This window comes from Nelumbo nucifera, chromosome 1, assembly GCF_055504915.1.
Source record: "Nelumbo nucifera cultivar China Antique chromosome 1, China Antique-T2T, whole genome shotgun sequence".
Classification (NCBI taxonomy): domain Eukaryota; kingdom Viridiplantae; phylum Streptophyta; class Magnoliopsida; order Proteales; family Nelumbonaceae; genus Nelumbo; species Nelumbo nucifera.
In genome coordinates, this window is record NC_142649.1 from 107723197 (window position 1) to 107745131 (window position 21935).

At 39.2% G+C, this 21935-nt stretch overlaps 1 protein-coding gene across 1 annotated transcript in view; it reads right to left on the reverse strand.

Moving 5' to 3' along the window:
* Positions 1 to 5607: 5607 nt before the first annotated feature.
* The window catches only part of LOC104605971 (uncharacterized), a 34346-nt gene continuing 18018 nt past the window's right edge, over positions 5608 to 21935 (reverse strand). The window contains exons 4-6 of the mRNA XM_010270942.3: positions 8105 to 8268; positions 6142 to 6400; positions 5608 to 6033 (exon numbers count right to left, since the gene is read on the reverse strand). Of these exons, the coding sequence (XP_010269244.1) occupies positions 5926 to 6033; positions 6142 to 6400; positions 8105 to 8268 (531 nt within the window). The 3' untranslated portion in view covers positions 5608 to 5925. The remainder of the gene's footprint in view (positions 6034 to 6141; positions 6401 to 8104; positions 8269 to 21935) is intronic.

Here is a 21935-nt window from a genome sequence, read left to right on the forward strand (position 1 = left end):
AACTGTTAAACAAGTTTTATCAAAAAGAGGGTTGGAAATTGATGTGGTTTGTTCTATGTGTGAAAGATGAGAAGAAAGTATTCTTTATGCTTTGTTATTTTGTGATCATGCTAGGGCCTCATGGTTTGGGTGCAGATTAAACCTTACCTTCAGCCAAGGGAAATCCTCTGGGTTCTTTGTTATTTGGTGGTCATGGTGGTTATCTAGTAATACACCTTCTAATTGAAATGATTCTTTTATTCTTGAATACTTTTTCTGTAGTGCTCTGGTTTATTTGGAAGGTCAGAAACAACATTTCTTTCAGTGGAATTTAGATTAATCCTTTCTTATCTATCTTGGTTGTGGATAGATTGATGGAGGAAATGAAGATAGTTACCCGTTGAGAATCAACAGGATGTTTACTAAATATAAAAGCAGTTGATAGTCTTTTTGTGCTAGCCTACCCTCTTTCCTTTTTGTAAAACTAGTTCATATGGAAGCTTCTTAGCTTTTTGTTCTGATGGGTTTGGTTTTGTGTTAAGGTATGCTTGTAATTCTTTTTTGCTAGTTGAATGTGGGCCTTGTAAGGCCAAGTTAGCAAAGAATGTTTAAGTTTTTACTATTAGGGAGGGTTGTCTGACTATAAAGCAGGCTTTAGAAGCCTTATCTAAATCTTCCTTTTAGGCTGTGTTTGGAAACAATACAAATGGAGTGTAAATCCCGGTTCAGGATAAATTTGCACTCTGGTTCACTTTTGCCTGTGTTTGGCAACACTACATTTATGCATTGACAAATGACAGAAAACATATTTTTCAATGCATATTTACATTGATAATAAGATGTAAAAGTACATCAATCAAAAAGAAGTAAATTTGAATTCAAATGGATTTTTGATAAAAAAAAAGGCATATGCTTTATTGGAATTCATATTTGCATCCATTACGGCTAAAAGTCTATTTGGTAAAAGGGTAAATTTGTCAGTGCAAAACTAACCCAACTTTACAATTATGGACTGTTTTACACTCTACGTATTTGCATTCACACTTATTTGCATCGTTTCCAAACGCAGCCTTATTACTCTTCAATGGTTTGGCCATTATTGCATGATATTTACAGCTATCAAGTTCTCTCATGTTAGCTGGAGAAAAATATCACCAGCGCTCATGCTTTTGCTGCAAAAGGTGGAGAAGGTTCTGTTTTTTGTTTTGCTTGGAAGCTTCCTCACCCTTGGTTGTTTGGGCTTCTGGACGCAGATGTAACTTTTGCTAGGGGTGCAAACGGATCGGATTGGATCGGCTCTTCATAGTCAAATTTGGATATACCATGATTTGGACCCGATCTGATTTGTTTGCATCTAGGGGTGTCAACTATATTTGAAAATCCGATTTCTAATTCAAGATTTGACATAATTGAATCGAATTTGGATAATTTGAATATCTAATCAGTTAAGTTTAGATATGACCTTATTTGATTTGATAAATATCCAAATTTGACCGATTATTTAATTCTTATATATAATATATAAAATATTTAAATATTTTGTATAATTTATATATATAATAATTAAATTATATAAATAATTTATATATTTGTATATTTGATATAAATAAAATATTTATTTTTTATATTTATTGATTACTTCAAATAATTAATTAGTAGAAATCAAATCGAATTTGAATTCGAATAATTTTCAATATCCATCGAATATCGAATTTTTTAATTGGATTCAAATTCGGATATTGAATTATTCGATTGGAATTCAATCTATTTACACCCCTATATCTATTTTGATGAAGGGGAAAAACTCATGCTAGAGAATCAAGCACCATTAAACACTAAATCATTATTGTAGGCAGGCCATAACCCATAACTCCCAACGAATAACAACTATTAAAGCTTACCACTTTTCTGTCCTCATCTAGGGGAAACAAAGTCAGCAATTTGAGAGTAGTTGTTGATTGAGGAGTGAGGACCTCAAACCGATAGGACTGATGAACCAGATAACACGCACAAAATCACAATAAAGCAATATACGAACTATGTCTTCAACTTTCCTCTCACACCTAAGGGCAAGAAATATCACAATCTCTAACTTTGGCTCACAACAATAATGTCATTGAAACATGCCCGATCTTCTTTTGGGATGCTAGATTCACTTGCACTATTCTTCTTCCAGTGGGAGGGTTGACACTTCTCCCCCCACCCATCATTAGTCTAACTTTGCTCTAGCAAACCTTTTGCCAAATGGTATGCTGATTTCACGGTGCACTTGCTATATTTAGTGTAGGCTCAGATTAGCTTGTCCTCCTGGTCCAAGAGGCTGAGAGCGATTGCTTCTACTTACATATTTTTTTCATCTAAAAAAAGTATGACACAATTGAAGGGATGAGAGATCTATCATATGGATGGCCAAACCCTGTAGGAAGGTTGGGCGAAATTTCAAAAATTTCTCTCTCTCCCACGTGGGAATCACATTCCTTATTTTAGAAAACTGCATTTTCAATGATTAATCTTGGACCTAAACCAGACTAGATCTGAAACCAAAAGGGAGTGGAAGGTTATACCTGATACGAAGTAACAATAACCTCCAATGAAGGTGTTCACGCCCAAGGAAAGATCGAAAGACTGCTTCCACTGACGATGATACGGTGCAGGATGAAGCAGAATTAGCAGGATGGCTCTTTAGCAAGAACCTGATTCTTCGGCATGAATCTGATGGAGGGCTAGTGAGAACGAATTCTGATTACCTTTTCTGCCAAAAAGTAATATCAAGAATACTTCTTGATTGCTCCCACAGGTGGAGATCGAACTGGTATGGCGGTAGGAATAGGAGAGAGCAAGAGCAGAAGACAAAAACAGTCAAACTGTATGTTGTCCTCTCTTTTAAATCAGTAGACTGATGAATGAACTGGAGATTCACCATGTTCCTCTATTTATAGCCTTAAAGAGAGGTTCTCCTAATCACATTAGGAGTTTCCTAATCCAAATATTGTATTTGGATCTGGACTCTCTTTAAGAGATAAGGATAATCCATTATCTTATCTACAGATAAAGATCAACCCTCTTAATCTAATTAGGAGTTTCCTGATCCAACTCTCTATTTGGATCTGGACTCTCTGAGTGGATAGGGACAATCCCTTATCCTATTTGTTGATCTAAATCCCAGAATCGCCCATCTTTAATTAATATTATTAAGATAGTTTGAATTAGGCTTTAGGCCCATTAAGTCTATGTGCTCACTTACCCTCCAAACTGTTGCCCAGTTGGATATCCTTGTATTGCATGGGACCCAAACATGGATCTACACATCAGCCACATGGGTTTAGCCCAACCTCTGTTACAAGGCCTGGCAGAATTCACTATAGGAGACAGTGAACCCCTGAGTCCATCACCATGGACTCTTAATGGGCCCAACATTTACACTAAATGGTCATTGGGTCAAGTCACCTTATAAAAACCCAAGGACTGTGGGTAGATGCAAGATTAGCCCATCAGGTATTACCCTTAATGGTCTTACACTTAACCTCTCAGCCCATAATGATCAAACACTGCCCGACAAGAGAGGACCTCTCCCTCGGCTGCAAAGTACAGTGTTGCACTCTCTACTCACATGGATCCCGGGAATTAAAACCTTTTGCAAACTTTTCTTCCTAGATTCTAAGTGTAAAACTTTTCTTCCTAGATGAAGAAACGAATGGATAAAATTTGCAAACTGAAACATTTTAGCTATTATTTGCATTTGGGAAGAGTGCAAATACAAATATGATTGGTGCAAAACCTTTTAAATGGCATTTCTAAATCTTATATTTGCCCTATACATATTTATATTTGCACTCTTCCTTAGAATCAGTTTGGGAAGAGTACAAATATAAATATGAATAGTGTAAATAGAAGGTTTAGAAATATAATACACAAGGTTTTGCATTGTACATATTTGTATTTATACTCTTCCAAACAAAGCCTTATACTCAACACTTTGTTTTTCTACAGCCTTTTAATTCATGTTTAACAAATAGAACCTGATAATAAAACAGTGTAACAAGCCGGTGGTCACTTCTGTTCAACTAAGGGCTCATTTGGGAGGGTTGAGCTGAAGATTCAACTACGATGGTTTGGCTACTTTGAAGCACTCCAGATGAACTATTTAAAGAGGCTGAACTCTGAAGCCTGATAGCCCTTCAAAGTTCAAATGACTGGTTTTCCGTGAATTTGAACTCACTGGGTTTTTTCACCAAATATAGCTTATAGGCTGTCCTAGCAGTTGCAGGGCCACCATGGAATGCCAGAAGTTGCTGCGCTTCACCCTGCCAAATGGGCACCAAATAAAAAATACATTCATCCACAAATACGCCTGAAGTCCAAAAACTCAATTCAACATCCAATCCTGCTACTCATTATCTGAACACATTTGCACATTTCTATTGCACTGATATTGCATTTTGATATTTCCTTAAAGACAGAAAGTATATAAATACATTGAAAGGATGGCATCCAATTGTACATTAGAAACATCTCCTCATGAATTTAATTTACATTATACAAGTACGGTTTGTAAGAGAGGTAGGTAGTAGCTAGTAGCTAGGTTGTATAGTAATCCGAAGGTCCTGAAGGACTAAGGTGGTGATTGTCTTAATGTTTCAAAATGAATCCCCTGAGGTTTATATAACAGTTGGCCTTTAGGGCCTCCGGATTGGTTATTCGATCATACCAGCTCATCATTTCTGAATAGATCACGTTCTCGCACAAATGCTACACGCGTGAAGTGTGCTTCTCAGGCCTAGAATCCATCCTCATCCCTTATTAGAGGTGCAAATTGGATCATGCCTCCCGTGGCCTAGCATGATGGAACACAGGCCGTGCCAGGCATACACGATTGTATGGGTTGTGCCAGGCCTGGGGGTTCAGGTACATGGGCCGGCACAGCACAGCCTGGTCAAGTTTATCAGAAAACTAATTTTGTTTTACGCTAGGGAAATAACCGTGTACATTGTCTATTTATACTGATAAAATTGAAAATAAAATTTTGAAGGATTTCAAACTCCCACCATGTGTATTATCAACCATTGATTGAAGTAAAAATCTCACCCAAAACCTGAAGATAATTTCTTTTCAATTAGGAAGAATGGTGTAGGATGCAAAGAAATTAGCATTTATCTTAATATCACGCAATAACTAATAGTAGTAGCTGAAAGGGTTTATATCAAAAACATACCATGTGGCTTATAGCTTCTTTTTTTTCTGATATTTGGCTTAGAAATAGAGCAAGGATAGAAATTAGGAATGTTTCAAAAATTAGCAAAATGGAAAGAAGCTCAGTAAGATGATAAATGGGATGGTTAGAAGTTTAGAAGGGTGATAAGAACTAGAAAACATAAAAAAGTGTTGGTTTTATTGGTTTTGACTTTTAAAAAGACTCGTATCTTAATATAAAAAGAAAATAGATATGAAGGAAAAATGAGAATGAGGGGAATGGAATATCACCATCTTGTCAATATGAGATTTCACCATCTCATCAAACATTGGCCTCTTTTATTATCCAAAAAGGAGAGAGAGTGTTTGGGGAAACATCCATGATTTCTCATACCATTCATTTCACAGTTTGAAACCAAAAGTGACTAGCTACACTTCGCAATCTCATTTGATGCCTATTCCATTCTTGAAAGATGATGATATTCAAAATCAAAATAAACAGAATGATACATCCGTGTATCCACAAGTAAGAAACTTAAGGCAAAATTGCTTATTTCTTTTTACACTCTACAAAACACATGGGAGACATGCCCATGGAACCTGAATCGTCCAGTAATATTCAGCTTATCAGAAACTGATTGTTACAGTTGAAAATTCTAAATTCGATAGCCATAGATAGAAGATTCTAGCATACCAAAATTATGTTGGTTATAATGAAGAACAACAACAGTTTTTGTACCACCATGAGAATGTACATCATTTCTTCAATAGGGCCCGTGAGAAAATCCTCTTGCAATATGGGCTGGTGCGTAGGATGGATGCATGTGGCCGAATTGCATCAACTAATGAAGCATGGAGAGGACCCTAGTTTTAAAAAGAAGAATCAGTGAAAATATATAAATAGAAGAAATATGCATCTCAATCCAAACAATAATTAGTAAAAATTATGTCAATTGCAGGTGGTGCACATACCTTGCTAACAAGTAGTGCAGATTGAATGACATAGTTTGCAAATGGATCTTGTAGCAAGTGCTCAAATTGAGGTGATGAGAGCAATTCATGAATAATACGGGACCTATTCTCCTCTCCAAATACCTTAAGACATTTTTCTACCACATTACTGCTGAACTTTTGTGTAGAGAGGTGAACATAATTCCCTTCAAACTGAGAAATCAAATTGGTGGTAGCAGATGGGATCTTTAGCTCTAAGACATACTGAACAACATAATTTCTGAAACACAAAAAGTTCAAAGTTGATAAGTAAGATCAAACTGTTTCTAGACAACAGGAAAGTAGATATATGGGATGCAAAATGATTGCAAAAGCCCAGTTTTATCTTTTCAGCAACAGTGAATAACAAGGTGACAAAAAAGGAAGAACACCATCATTCCAGAAAGGCAAATGCATTGTTTTATATTTTTATATATTTGGGGAAGGGATAAAAAATTCCAGTTTCGGAGATTGAAAGTTTGAACATATTACATATTGTAGTCAATAGAGCCCTAGCACCATTTGAGAAGGGCTGGATGACAGAAAAGCTTAACTTTGATAGGAGAATGATGGGGTTAGTAAAAGGTAATGAAGAAGTAATGATGAAAAGGGTGCAAAGAACACTATGATCTGTAATAGCTATTGTTGACTGCTGAGTGCTGTTAACATAGCCAAGATAAATGAATTATTTATAGGCTTCAATTTCAAGAATGAATCTAAAGTAGATTGCATTCAGAGACGATTCTTCTGGTGCCATTTTCAACTCTGAGGAAATGGAAAATGGGGGTTGACTAAGGTTTAAGATACCAAAGATCTATCTGATAATCTTGTTATTTGCAGCACAAGTACAAATAGCTCTTGTCTGTACATGAACTCTTAAATGGAGCCATAATTCTCTCTTTTCATTATTTATTTTTCTTTGTTGCCAAAATAGAACCGAACTGTAAAAACTCTTTACTCATATTTATTCAATAGGAAACATTGCAACATTCATGGAAACAAAACAAAAGAATATTAAAATATAATTTAAGATGATGCCTACAAATTTAAACAGAAGTGACATGACACTGAGTGAAGAAAAATTATTTGGTAATATTTCTGAACTATATATTGTCCATCTATAGGATGTAGAATTTCAGATTAGGGGTGATCATTTACAGCCTAGCCCGCAAAACCTGGCCTAGCCTGGCCCAGCCCACATTTATTAATATATATATATAATATTCATACATATTTATCTATATGTTTTATGTTATATTGTATGTTTTATATATTAAATATTATAATATGACATATATAGTTCATATTTTAAATCATATAATTCTACACATACTATATGCATATAATATAAAATATTATATATTTAATGTCTTTATAGATAAAAGTTATAGGCCTGGAATCAGGCCTGGCCCGACTTGGGCCTGTACAGTCCCAGGTTACAGCCCTTATCACAGGTGCAAAGACCGGCCTGGGCTCGGCCCAGCCCACAATCACTTCTAATGTGTATGTGAAAAAAAAAAAACGTTTGAAAAAAGGAAATCATGTTTGAGTGGTTTTTGTTTTTAATTTTTAAATCAGTGATTACCCAACTTCAGATTTCATTACCCAAACTTGTAATCTATTTTGAAACACATCACAGAAAAGAAGTTGACTGATAAAACTTTGATAGAAAGCCTTTGATCCATTTAAACAGACCATAATCCTGTTTGTGTGGTCTTTGTTTTTAATTTTTAAGTCAGTGATTCTCCAACGTCAGAATTCACTACACAAGCTTATAATTAATTTTGATAGACATCACAGAAAAGAAGTTGACTGATAAAACTTTGAATAGTAATACTTTGATCATTTAAACAGACCATACTCGTGTAAAAGGAAAAAGCCAATATAGATCAGCATTCAAAAAAAAGAACGACATTTCACATTGATTTTTTTTTCAAATTATTACCCAAAAGCATCCTGTGCAAGAAGTAGTCCATTGGCAGAAATTCCTGCAACCAACTTCTCTCGGTGTTCTCCAGTTGAATGAGCAATGCATCGTTGCAGAACACAACAGCCATGTCGATGAGTTGCAATATCAACACAAAAATTTGCAGCAGCATCAAAAATGAACTGCCAAAGTAATTAGTGGTTGAAAAAAGAAATCTTAGATAGCTGTTCTAAATACAATAAAGCAGACTACAGTGCATAAACATTGACAAGAACCAAGAAGCTTGGTACAGAATCTACCATCCAAAATAATACTTTGGCACTTGCATATTTCTTCATTAAAAGTACTGCACTAGTTAGAACTTTGTAATTGGCTTATTCACTTTAACATTCCAGAGAAATTTGATGGGCCAAAAGAACACAACAACCATGTTGATGAGTTGCAATATCAGCACAACTTTGCAGCAGCATTGAAAATGAACTGGCAAAGTAATTAGTGATTGAAAAAGGAAATCTTAGATAGCTGTTCTAAAATACAATAAAGCAGACTAACGTACATAAACATTGACAAGAACCAGGAAGCTTGGTACAGAATATCCATCATACAAAATGAGATACTTTGGCACTTGCATATTTTTACGTTCTTTACAAGTATATGCCTTCATTAAAAATACTGCATTTTGAAGGCTCTTTTGCAAGTTAGAACTTTGTAAATGACTTGTTCACTTTAACTGTTAGAATGTTAGAGTTATGTTCGGCTGATAAGTGTTCTTATTAGCCCATTCTTATGTTTAACTTATCTTGTAACTGGGCTTGTGTTAATGGGCCTAATCCTGTTTAATGATTTAAGTCATCTGGGTGTCCCATCACTAATCAGGGGCATCCCAGTAATTTCTTGTACCTTGTACTATATTCATCTATAAATAAAGAACTGGTCGACTGGCTAGTACAGTTCGACATTCTATTCTTTTCTGTCATTCTCTTTTCTTTCTTGCTACTTCGAGTATAGCACTTCAGATTACATGGTATCAGAGCATTAGCTCCTTCCTGGTTTCAGCAGGCGCACTCTCTTCTCTTGCTGTCTTTTCATCTTCTCTCTTCCTTTTCTGGGTTGTTGCAGTGAAGACCTAGGAATGTAAGAGAGTAAAGCAAGTTCGAACCTAGGGTTTCTCTTGGTTGTAGGACTCAAGAGAAGTAAGACCCAGAAGTAGATGTCCTACTAGATTATCTCCAGCAAAGAGTAGCTATTGGGCTACTAAGAGAGGTCTGTATAGGACAGACCTAGTTGAGGACTGATTTCAGCAGTCCTAGCACTAGCCGAAAGAGGGAGAGCTTCCTCTACAGTTGCAGCTTCGTGCTCCAGCAAGACTTGCACAGAACAAGTGGTAAAGACTTAGCCTTCTCTACAGTTGCAGCTTCGTGCCCCAGCAAGACTTGGGCAGAACTGTGGTAACTTCAGTTACAGATTCTCTTCAGGTTGGTTATCAGTCCTACTTTGTGAACTTCAGTTACTGCACTGCACAGTTACTTCAAGTTGCACAACAAGCCCTAACTGAAGTAACTTCAGTTACTAGCACTGTGAACTGGTTCAGCTACAGCCCTGTACTTGCTACTTCGGCCAGTCCTAAACAGCACTGTGAATTGGTTCAGTTAGCAGCCCTGTACTTGCTACTTCGGTTATCAGTACTGAACTGGTTCAGTACCCGAACTGTGAACACTTCTACCAGCACGGTGAACACTGTAACCACTTCGGCCAGTCCTAAACAGAATCAACTACAGCACTGTGAACAACTCCTGGACTGAAGTCAAGATGTCCTCACTATCCGGTGAAGTTTCCTCTAGAGATAACAGACCTGTTACAAGGTCCTCAAACCTGGAAAACCCTAATCTGCACAGCTTGCAGATTACAAGTGTGCTGCTAGATGAGTATAACTTCAGAGAGTGGTCTGTCTCAGCAATGTTGTTCATTACCTCTCGTGACCTCACAGGCTATTTGGATGGAGACAAGAAACAACCAGAAATTGGCAGTCCTGAATACACCGTGTGGCGTAAGGAAAATGCCACAGTCATGTCTTGGTTGCTGGCCTCTATGACTCCTAGGGTGGCCAAAACTGTTCATCACTTCCCCACAGCTGCTAAAATTTGGGAGAAAGTATCTAAGACATATGGCCAGAAAAAGAACAATGCTAGAATTTACAGGCTGAACTAAGACATTGCAGCCCTAAGGCAAGGAGACATGTCCGTGGCAACCTACTTTAAAACATTGGAAGGCCTCTGGGAAGAGCTTGACCACCATTTGATTTTGGATTGGGAAAATGCTAATGATAAGGAGAGGCATGATAAGCAGATTGAGGAGGGCAGAGCCTTCAAGTTTCTGGCGGGTCTTGACCCTGTATATGAAGGTATAAGGTCACAGATTCTAGGGAGAGATGAATTACCTGAGCTTCACCATGTCTACTACCTAGTGAGGAATGAAGAAGTAAGGAGAAAGGAGATGCAAGTTGACTCCCAGACACAGTCAACAGAACAACCTGGAGAACATTCAGCCTTAGTCTCCACTAAGGGGAATAGATTTTCAGACAAGAAGTCCCTCAAGTGTACACATTGTGGTGGTGAGAAACACACAAAGGAGAAATGTTGGGTCCTGTACCCTCATCTGAAGCCAGCTGCTCTGAGAAAGGACAAAAGGCAACAGAAGGGCCACACAACAAGTGGGAATCTTGCCACCAACAACAGTAGTGACAACTCACAGAGTATTCAGACAGTGTCATCTTCCACCGCAAAGCAGGCTGCCGACTCCTCTGGACCAAGTACTTTGGGCTTCACAGCTAGTGAGGTAGAGGTTCTCAGTCGGGCATTAGCCCGTCTGAAGAACAATTCTTTAGCTTCCACCTCTCTTGCCAAATCAGGTACAGCCTCTGCATTTAGTGCATCTAGTTCCATTAGTTCTACCTCTTGGGTGATTGATTACGGAGCCACTGACCATATGACACATATGTCCTCCTTATTCTCCACATATCATTTGTTGTCTGGCCAGGATAAGATGAGAGTAGCTGATGGGTCCCTCTCCACCATCTCTGGAAAGGGGGTGGTTGACCTAAGCAAGGATCTCTCTCTTAAATCAGTCCTACATGTTCCTAGTCTTACCTCAAATCTGTTGTCTGTTTCAAAGCTTACAAAAAACTTGAACTGCAGTATAACTTTCTTTCCTTCTCATTGTGTCTTCCAGGACAGATTGACGAGGAAAACGATTGGGAGTGGTCATGAGTATGGGGGCCTCTACTACTTTGATGAAGATGTCAGCTCAGCCATGCAAGCTTCTACTACTAGTCCGGAGAGTGTGGAGTCAATAGCTAGGCTGCACTTGTGGCATGCTAGGCTAGGTCATTTGTCCTTTTCTTCCTTAGCAATGTTGTTTCCCGAATTATGTAAGGGCATTTCGAGTCAGAGTTTAATTTGTGATGTGTGTCAAATGTCAAAACAATGTAGATCAATGTATCCAATTTCTAGTAATGAAATTCAAGCCCCTTTTGACTTGGTTCATTCTGATGTTTGGGGTCCTTCACCCATTGTTTCCATTGATGGCTTCCGTTACTTCATCAGTTTTATTGACCATTATTCTCGGTGCACTTGGATTTATCTGTTGAAAGGACGTGAAGAAGTTCCCCGGATAACTATGATGTTTTGCAAGATAGTTGAAACACAATTTGATAAAAAGATCAAGCAATTCCGTTCAGACAATGCAGCTGAATACTTTGAAAGATCCCTGAACTCATTCATGGAAGATGCAGGCATGTTACATCAATCATCGTGTGCTTACACCCCTCAGCAAAATGGGGTCGCTGAGCGCAAGAACAGACATCTATTGGAGACAGCTCGAGCCCTTCTTTTCCAGCACAATGTGCCCAAGCAATATTGGTCTTAAGCTGTTCTCACTGCATCATACCTAATAAATCGGATGCCATCTAAGGTACTGGGTATGAAGACCCCTTTCTCTGTTTTGTGTCCCACTCTTCCAGAATTTCCTCTTCCCCCGCGGGTTTTTGGTTGTACATGCTTCATACATGTGAAAGATCCAAAGAAGACCAAGCTGGATCCTAAGGCTACAAAGGGAATATTTTTGGGGTACTCTCCTACGCAGAAGGGGTATAAGTGTTATGATCCTGTCTCCAAGAAAAAATATGTCACCAGGGATGTAGCCTTTTTTGAGTCTCAATCCTATTTCGGGTCTTCTCAGAATCCTCTTCAGGGGGAGAGTAGTGGGTTGGAAGAGGATTCTCATTCTCCCTTCTTTTTTGTTCCCATTTCAGCACCTTCCACTACTACTAGCTATAACATTCCAGGTCAACCTAGTGAGACTTCCACTGTGCCAGTTGCTTCTCCAGATTCGGCTGATACTTCTGAAGGTTCCAGTAAACAAGAGAAAGAGATACTTACATACAGTAGAAGGAAGAAGGCCCCTCAACCTCATGATTGCAACCAGTTGAACTCAGATCAATCTGTCTCTGCAATCCAAGGTAATTCTGATTCACTCAATTCAGATTTGGATCTTCCTATTGCTCTCCGTAAGCCTGTTCGTTCTTGTACCACTCGGCATCCCATAGCCGATTATGTTTTTTACTCACACTTATCCCCTGCCTATCAGTCCTTTGTGTCTGCTCTTTCCTCTGTATGTGTCCCTTCCAGGTATTCAGAGGCGGCATCTGATCCAAGGTGGAAAGAAGCCATGAATGAGGAGATGAAAGCCCTAATGAAAGCAAGGACATGGGAATTGGTGGACCTGCCAGAAGGGAAAGGCACTGTTGGGTGCAAGTGGGTATTCACAGTAAAGCACAGGGAAGATGGGTTAGTTGAGAGGTACAAGGCCAGACTCGTGGCAAAGGGGTTTACACAAAAGGAAGGAATTGACTACAAGGAAACCTTTGCCCCAGTAGCAAAGCTCAACACAATCAGGGTTCTACTGTCACTAGCAGCAAAATTCTCTTGGGAACTTCATCAGCTGGATGTGAAGAATGCCTTCCTAAATGGTGATCTTCATGAAGAGGTGTTCATGGAACCCCCACCTGGATATGATGTTGGAAAGAAGGTATGTAAACTAAGGAAAGCATTATATGGTTTGAAGCAATCTCCCCGGGCATGGTTTGAGAGACTTTGTTTGGCCATGAAGAAAGTAGGGTACACTCAAAGCAGTGCAGATCATACATTGTTTACAAGGAGACAGGATGACAAACTTACAGCACTCATTGTGTATGTGGATGATATGGTGATTACTGGAAATGATGTGAGAGAGATGAAGAGGCTGAAGGAGTTCTTAGCTTCAGAATTTGAGATCAAAGACCTGGGAAATCTGAGATACTTTCTTGGAATTGAAGTTGCTAGATCAAGAGAAGGAATCTACATATGTCAAAGAAAGTATGTGCTAGATCTCCTAGAGGAAACAGGCATGATGGGGTGCAGGCCAGCAGACACTCCAATAGAACCAAGCCATGGATTACAAGAATCAATGGGTGAGGAATACTGTGATAAGGAAAGGTACCAAAAATTGGTAGGAAAACTGATATACTTATCCCTTACTCGGCCAGACATTGCCTATGCAGTACATGTTGTCAGTCAATTCATGCACTCACCAAAGACCCCTCATATGAGAGCAGTGGAAAGAATCCTCAGATACTTGAAGACTTGCCCAGGGAAAGGAATTTTATTCAGAAAAAACAGCAGACTTGAAATTGAAGCCTACACTGATGCTGATTGGGCTGGGTCTGTTGGAGACAGAAAATCAACCTCAGGTTACTGTACATTCTTGGGAGGAAACCTAGTCACATGGCGCAGTAAGAAGCAGAATGTTGTGGCTAGATCAAGTGCAGAAGCAGAATACCGAGCTATGGCACACGGGGTTGCTGAACTCTTATGGCTCAAGACTCTCCTTAATGAGCTTGGTATCAAGACAGATAGTCCTCTCAAGTTGTACTGTGATAATAAAGCTGCTATCAACATTGCCAACAATCCTGTGCAGCATGACAGGACAAAACATATTGAAATTGATCGACACTTTGTCAGAGAGAGAATTATTTCAGGAGAACTCTGTGTGCCTTATACTCCATCAGAGATGCAGATTGCAGATGTATTAACTAAAGGGCTGGCATCAACGAAGTTCAGGGACATACTTGGCAAGCTAAACATGATTGATATCTATGCTTAGCTTGAAGGGGAGTGTTAGAATGTTAGAGTTATGTTCGGCTGATAAGTGTTCTTATTAGCCCATTCTTATGTTTAACTTATCTTGTAACTGGGCTTGTGTTAATGGGCCTAATCCTATTTAATGATTTAAGTCATCTGGGTGTCCCATCACTAATCAGGGGCATCCCAGTAATTTCTTGTACCTTGTACTATATTCATCTATAAATAAAGAACTGGTCGACTGGCTAGTACAGTTCGACATTCTATTCTTTTCTGTCATTCTCTTTTCTTTCTTGCTACTTCGAGTATAGCACTTCAGATTACATTAACATTCCAGAGAAATTTGATGGGCCAAAAGAACACAACCGAAGATACCCCTTTGAGAAAAAAAAGGGAAAAAAGAACTTCACTAGACTGCTAAAACACCTTATAACTAGATGATTGAATGCAAAATTGCATATTTTGACCACTGTGACCAGGCTTCATTGGACCTCCAAGTGGTTCATCCAACCCCCCCCCCCCCCGAAACACACATATACACGCATAGGGATGTCAGTGGGTTGAGTTGACCTGACTGACCCTATTGCACAGAACTCCTGCCTGCATTTCGAGTCCCAATTATAATAGTTGGGACTGGTTTTACCCAGACCAATTATGTATACACATATACATACCTACATTATATATATATATGCTAAGTTCCAAACATATTAGACCCAGACTAGTTTTATATATGTTTCCCATGGCTTACCTGTAATGATTTTCATATGATCTTTCAATATTGTCCTTTTATCAGGGATATATAAGATCTTTTTTAGAAAAGAGAGAAAGAGAATTAGCAAACAAACCAATTAAATAATAGTGCTGGTTCTGAGTCTATTACTTAGACCTTGTAGGGCCTGGATCAGAACCGAGTCTAGGTATATTTTTATCAGTTTGGGACGAGGTCAATCTTGACTTTGACCAAACCCAATCTGTTGACAGCCCTACAGCAATACACACATGAAATAGATAAATAATAAACAAATAAATTTGATCCCTTGTATTTTAAATGTGGGTTTGAATCTGAGCAGCAACTTTGTGCAAAAGTTGCCAGAGATTGTGGAAATCAACACTCTGGATATCCTTTAGACAAGTAGACCTAATTGGTGGTTATCCCATTAGTGCACTCTCTGCAAAGCTAGTGGTGAAACTTGTTACCATTTGTTAATCTCCTGTCCCATTGGTTAGTTTTTCTCCTTGTTTGGTTGTGGATGTAACCAACCCTTTGATGTACTAGCTTGTTTGCATCCTCAACCTATTTTTGGCCAAAGAAAAGGGAAAGAATGGAGATGCACAATGGCAGCAGTTATTTGGGAAATTTGGGAGGAATGGAATGGTAGAATCTTCAAGGAACAGTAGAGAAGCAAGGAGGACTTAAGTTTGATGGTGGTAGTATGGCCAATCCGGGGCCCTCTGGAGTGGGGGGTATTTTTAGGAATGAAAGAGTTGTAGTAAGAGCCTTAGGGGCTGTTTGGCAAGTCTTTTTGGGAAGATCTTCTAGTAGCTCTGACAGTCAAAAGACACATTGAGTTCTTGTATTAAAATCTGAACAGCCTGAAGCCCATTTGATTAAGGTGTGTCTTTTCGCGCGAAGACGAATAGAAAAAAAAAAAAAAAAAATGCAAAAGCTCCATTTGGAGATTCCCGAAAATCGCCCGTTTGAGCTTCTCGTGCCTTTTTGGCGCACCAGATTTTGGCAGTTAGATCTACTGCGAACCAAACAGGAAAAGACCGAATCGTGGTCTGCCAGGCTTGTAAATAGCCGACAGACCGTGCGGAAAGACGCGCCAAACAGGGCCTTATTCTCCAGCCCAATAGGAGCTGGAAACCCTATTAGAGCTGAATTGTTGGCAATACAAGGAATGGAGCTGGCAAGAAACTTTATAGATGAAGGGGATTCTAAGATGGTATTATGCTGGGTGAAAAATGAAGGAATCTTGTGGTCTTTCAAGAATTAATTGACCAGATTCAAATAGCTTATGAGGGACATTCAAGTAAAAGTTCATTGGCTGCCAAGATCAGAAAATGGCATGGCTAATATACTAGAAAAACAAGGGGTTAATAGGGAAGAACTATTGTGGGCTGAGTTGTAATTGGCTTTAAATTTTTTTTCTATTTGCCATAAAGTGGGACCAACTCTTGAGTGTGGAGTCTATTGTAAACCTTGTTTGATTTACTTATGAATTCTGATTTACTTAATAAAAGAAATTGCTGGAGGTTGGGTACATATCTGGTCCACCCCTCCCAACACCACTGATAGTGAGGACCAGCAGAGGTGATGAACTTTATTTATATTTTAAATATGTTAGTAAAGTTTTATCCATAGTCATCTAATATCCATTTACACTTTTACATCATTATTCACTAAAACTTCACACAATATTTTGTTTTTATTTTTTGAAAATAAACTAAGTTGTATTCCTTTCTTGCTTTGTAATATCTAACAGAATCACTCCAAAAGCACGATTAAGGTGACCTAGAGATAGCTCCATTATGATGCTGACAGCTAGTGCATCTATGCTTATTATTACTATTCAATCTGTTGAAATCAATTATTTGAACTTCAACAGGAAAATTGGGCCCAACCAAAACAAATGCATGAAAACAAAGATCAAATTTTGGTCCACAGCACGTTAGCTTTACTCTGTGGTTCTATTTTGTTGTCAGCATTGTGATAAGACAACTCCACAAGGCAATAAACAGTGAAAAATCAGATAATTTGAACTGGTGCAACAGAGAAAAATAATAGCACTGGTGAGAGGGTGTTTAGATCTAATTTAAGGCCTTAACTGGATATTGAAGGCTGACAATATAGTCAGCTATGATGCATAGATACATGGACACAGATATGGGAAACAGGTTTATGAGCCTCCATTTCCTAGAATCTTGGATATACGGATATAGGTTTGGATATCCTACGAAATATGCTTATACCATATCTTTATATCTAGTTTTTGAAGCTAAATGTCACTTTTCAAGACTTGTGCCTTGCCAAATTTAATTAAATTTCTAACACGTGTAGATCTTTTTATACCATAATTTGTTAAAACATATCATTTTACATAATTTAAAAGTGACTATGTTATAAAGTTCACCTAGAAGTATCATGCAGTATCCAGTATCATATCCAACAATGGAAGACTAGGAATGTACAGTTATCTGGTTATCATAAATGGTTAGTGGGGTATCCAGGTGCATGTAGAAGCATCTATTGACTCATATCAAGTTGTTTGATTGGAAGCAGATAAAGCACTCACTAGAAGCTTCTGATGATATAAGTGGTTCACAAAGAAAGACAAAGATCTGAAAAACAAGCATCCTTTATGGTTGATCAAATTTTTAAATAAAACACTCAATAATCACTTATGCCATTTCTTGGAACCTCCTAATACCAAATGAGTGTATAATGGAGAGAGGCTTTGAAGAGAAAGCAAAATGGAGGTCAGCCCTGAGGGTAGAGGCTAAAGATCTCCTCTTTGAAGAAATATGGATCAAAGGAAGACTGAGTCTGAAAATAAGAGAACAGAAGATGGTCGCAATTCTTGTGGAAGGCTCAGAGATGATTGACTGGGTGAAAAAGTTTGTCCCTGATACAGCAGCTAAAGGGAAGCAGATAAAATGGAAAGAAAACTTCTCAGAGACAGGTAGGAGGTATGTGATGGAGAACAAGAGGAATGCAAAAGGTGCATTCATATCTCTTACTGAATATTTCTCTAAAGGAAGGAAGCAAATGGTTTGTTTCCCTCAAGGGAAGAATGGTCAAGGATGGATAGGGATAGCTGGTATACTAACAAATTTCCTAAATAGAAGAGAGTTAAAGAAAAAAGAGTTGTTGGAAATTGATGAAGTGGACAAAGACCAGAAGTTAGCAGCCAGATCCTGTGTAAGGAAGAGGAACCAAAAAAGAAATTTATAGCCATGGCAAACAATAGGAGGGATCCTTCCTTGGTAGCAGATGGGACAACAGGAAAATGGGAAAGAATGCTAGTGGTTGGTGATGACAGATTGGTGGAAAGTTGCAGAACTATTGAAGTACAAACTGGAGCTAAGGAGCACCTTTATTTTAACTCCGTTTGATCTTGCTAAGGCAGTTCTAGACCCTCTTGAAAACCAGGTAAATGTTGAAGCCTTATGTATCCAAGATGCCCTGGGGACCTTCTCAGTCTTTAAATGGTCTTCATCTTCAAATTCAAAAGTATTCTCAGTGGAAGATAATGTTACTGTCCGAGTGATTGGGTTGCCATTCCATCTAGGGATTCAAGAGACAGCAAACTCAATTGCTTTGCTGTGTGGAGCTCGCCTTGATGGTGTATTTTGGGGAGACCTGCGAAGTACATCCATTCTACTGGGTGGAGTAAAACCAGAAGATAAACCAAGGAAGGTGACCATAGCTGTGGACGGATTGTTTTTACCAGTTTGGTTAGTGTCCTCCATTGAAGCTATCCTTTGGAGGGAGGCCAGGCAGAAGGAAGATGAAAAGGCGGAGGAAATGGAGTTACATGGCAGATTGGAGTTGGTTGAAAAGAAGAAACAGGGAAATTTCACCAAAATGGAAACACAACCTTTTATGCAGCCCAAAAGAATTGGGTCAGGAGATTAATAGGAGATGTGTGATACAAGGTAAGGGTATGACAACCAACAGGACCTTTGCTCAGGTAGACTTGTGGCGCCAAGCAAAATATTTTGAATGGCTTGAGTGAGGGGAAGGGCCCGGTGGCAGCACAGATTGAACCACAGATTGGGGGAGGTAAACCATTGGGTCAGGCTGGGGTCTTGTTAGAATCAGGAAACTTTATGGTGGCAGACCCAGCAGGCCAAAATTCAAATTCATCTTCTAATCCTGGGCCCAATAGGCCCAAATCTAAGTTAAGTGGGCCAAAATCAATTGACCCAAGAATTAAGTTGGCACATGAGGACTTAAAGGAGCAAGTGACAAGAGGAACACCTCAGGTAGACAGCAAACAAGGTCTACCATCGTCTTCCTCGAGCTCCTCCTTTCACTCAAACAGTTCTGCAAAGGTGTCCAGCTCCTTACAGTGGATCCCATCAAAGAAGCTAGATCGATCTGCACAGGATCATCCATCTGGGAAGTATTGACCTCCAAAAACCAAAACATATCTTGGAGGAGGGAAGCGTAAACGTTGAACTTGAAAGTGTTCAGCCGAAAAGAGAAGAGAAGAGAGAGAAAGAAGAAAGAAGAAGAAGGAAGGGGAGAAAGTGTCGAACTGGTTAGTCTCTTCATCTAACCCAGTCGACCATATACTTAGCATTTAAAAAAAATAAGATACAAAAGACTGAAATGCCCCTGCATGCGAGGAGACATACAGCCAACACAATACATAAAGGAAAAAGACTAAAATACCCTTCTCTAACTGACTCTAACACTCCCCCTCAAGCTAGAGAATATACATCATATAATCCCAGCTTGTTACATATGTAGCTCACTCTCCCTGAACTCAACCCTTTTGTGAACAGATCTTCCCGTTGATCACCTGTTCTTACATGCTCTGTCTTTATCACACCATTGATGACCTTTTCCCTTACAAAGTGACAATCTACCTCTATGTGTTTAGTTCTCTCATGGAAAACTGGGTTGGATGAGATGTGAATTGCAGCCTGATTGTCACAATATAACTTCATGGGTTTGCTTACTGAGAACCCGATTTCCTGCAATAGATTCTTCAACCACACTAGTTCACATGCAGTGTGTGCCATGGCCCTGTATTCTGCTTCTGCACTGCTTCTTGCTACCACTGCCTACTTCTTGCTCTTCCAAGTCACAAGATTTCCTCCGAGAAAGGTGCAGTAACCTGTGGTGGATCTTCTGTCTGATACAGATCCAGTCCAGTCTGCGTCAATGTATCCAACTATTTCAAGATTACCACTGTCTAATACAGTAAACCACGACCTGGAGCCCCTTTCAAATACCGCACAATCCTAAGAACTGCATCACAGTGAGGTACCCGAGGACTCTGCATAAACTGACTTACCATACTGGCAACAAATGAGATATCAGGCCTAGTGATAGTTAGAAAATTCAGTTTCCCCACTAACCTTCTATACTTTCCAGGATTATCAAACAATTCACCTGTGTCACTTCCCAACTTCACATTCAGCTCCATGGGGGTTTCAGTTGGTTTAGCACCTAGTAACCTTGTTTCTTCCAACAAATCAAGTACATATTTCCACTGATAGAGGTTTATGTCCTGCTTTGATCTAGCAACTTCTATACTCAGGAAATACTTCAACTTCCCAAGATCTTTTGTTTGAAAGTGATCTTGTAGGAAGGTCTTCAATCTGTCAATCCCAACTTTATCACTACCAGTTATGACTATGTCATCCACATAAACTACCAGCAAGATCTTCCCGACCACGGAGTCATAGCTAAATACTGAATGATCAACTTGACATTGTCTCATTCCAAACTCCTTCACCACCTCACTAAATTTTCCAAACCAAGCACAGGGAGACTATTTAAGCCCATAAATTGCCTTCTTGAACTTACACACCTTACTATCCTCCCCCTGAGCAACAAACCCCAGCGGTTGCTCCATGTACACCTCCTCTAGAAGATCGCCATGAAGAAAGGCATTTTTAATATCAAGCTGAAATAAAGGCCAATCATGCATGACAGCTAAGGAAATTAACACGCAGATGGAGCCAATCTTTGCAATTGGAGAGAAGGTTTCAACATAGTCTACACCATAAAGTTGAGAATACCCTTTTGCAACTAAACAAGCTTTCAGGCGTTCCACTATTCCATCTGGTAGATACTTGACAGCATACACCCATTTACAACCAACAACATGCTTACCTAGGGGGCGAGGGGTGAGTTCCCATGTCTGATTGTGATGAAGAGCAAAGAGTTCCTCTTCCATGGCCTTCCGCCACCCTAGCGATGTAAGAGCCTCCTGAACATCCTTAGGAATGGATACAAAGGACAACAAAGTAATAAACTGGCGATGAGAAGCAGAAAGGTGAGATACAAAAACATAATTGGATATGGGGTGAAGTGTGCAACTACATTTACCTTTCCGCAATGCAATAGGAAGATCAAGATCAAAAGCCAAGTTAGAAGTGGAAGAGGCTGATCTGCCGCCAGAGTAGAAGGTGGTGGAAGTGCTGGCCTTTGACGATGAGTATACACTTGACGAATTGGTGGTCTGTCAGGACGCTCCTGTAACAGAACCGGGGAAGACCCAAGCACAAGAGGAACCACCGAAATGGAATCGTCAACCGGAAGAGGAAGAGAACCTCCGTAGGCAAAGAGTATGTATCAGAACCTGAGAAGTAAGGCACTGATTCAAAAAATGTAACATCAAGACAAACAAAGGATTTCCTGGTAATAGGATTGTAACATTTATGCCCTTTCTGGGTCCTAGAGTAGCCAAGGAAGATACATTTAATAGAGCGAGCATCCAACTTGTCTAAACCATGACCAAGATTCAGAACAAAGCACACACACCCAAAGATTCTGGGTGTCAAGGGAAATGGAGACAAAGTAGGAAACAAGATAGAGAATGAAGAACGACAATCAAGAACGAACGTGGGCATGCGATTAATGAGAAAACAAGCAGTAAGGACTGCATCACTCCAGAATCGTTTAGGAGCATTCATATGATGAAGAAAAG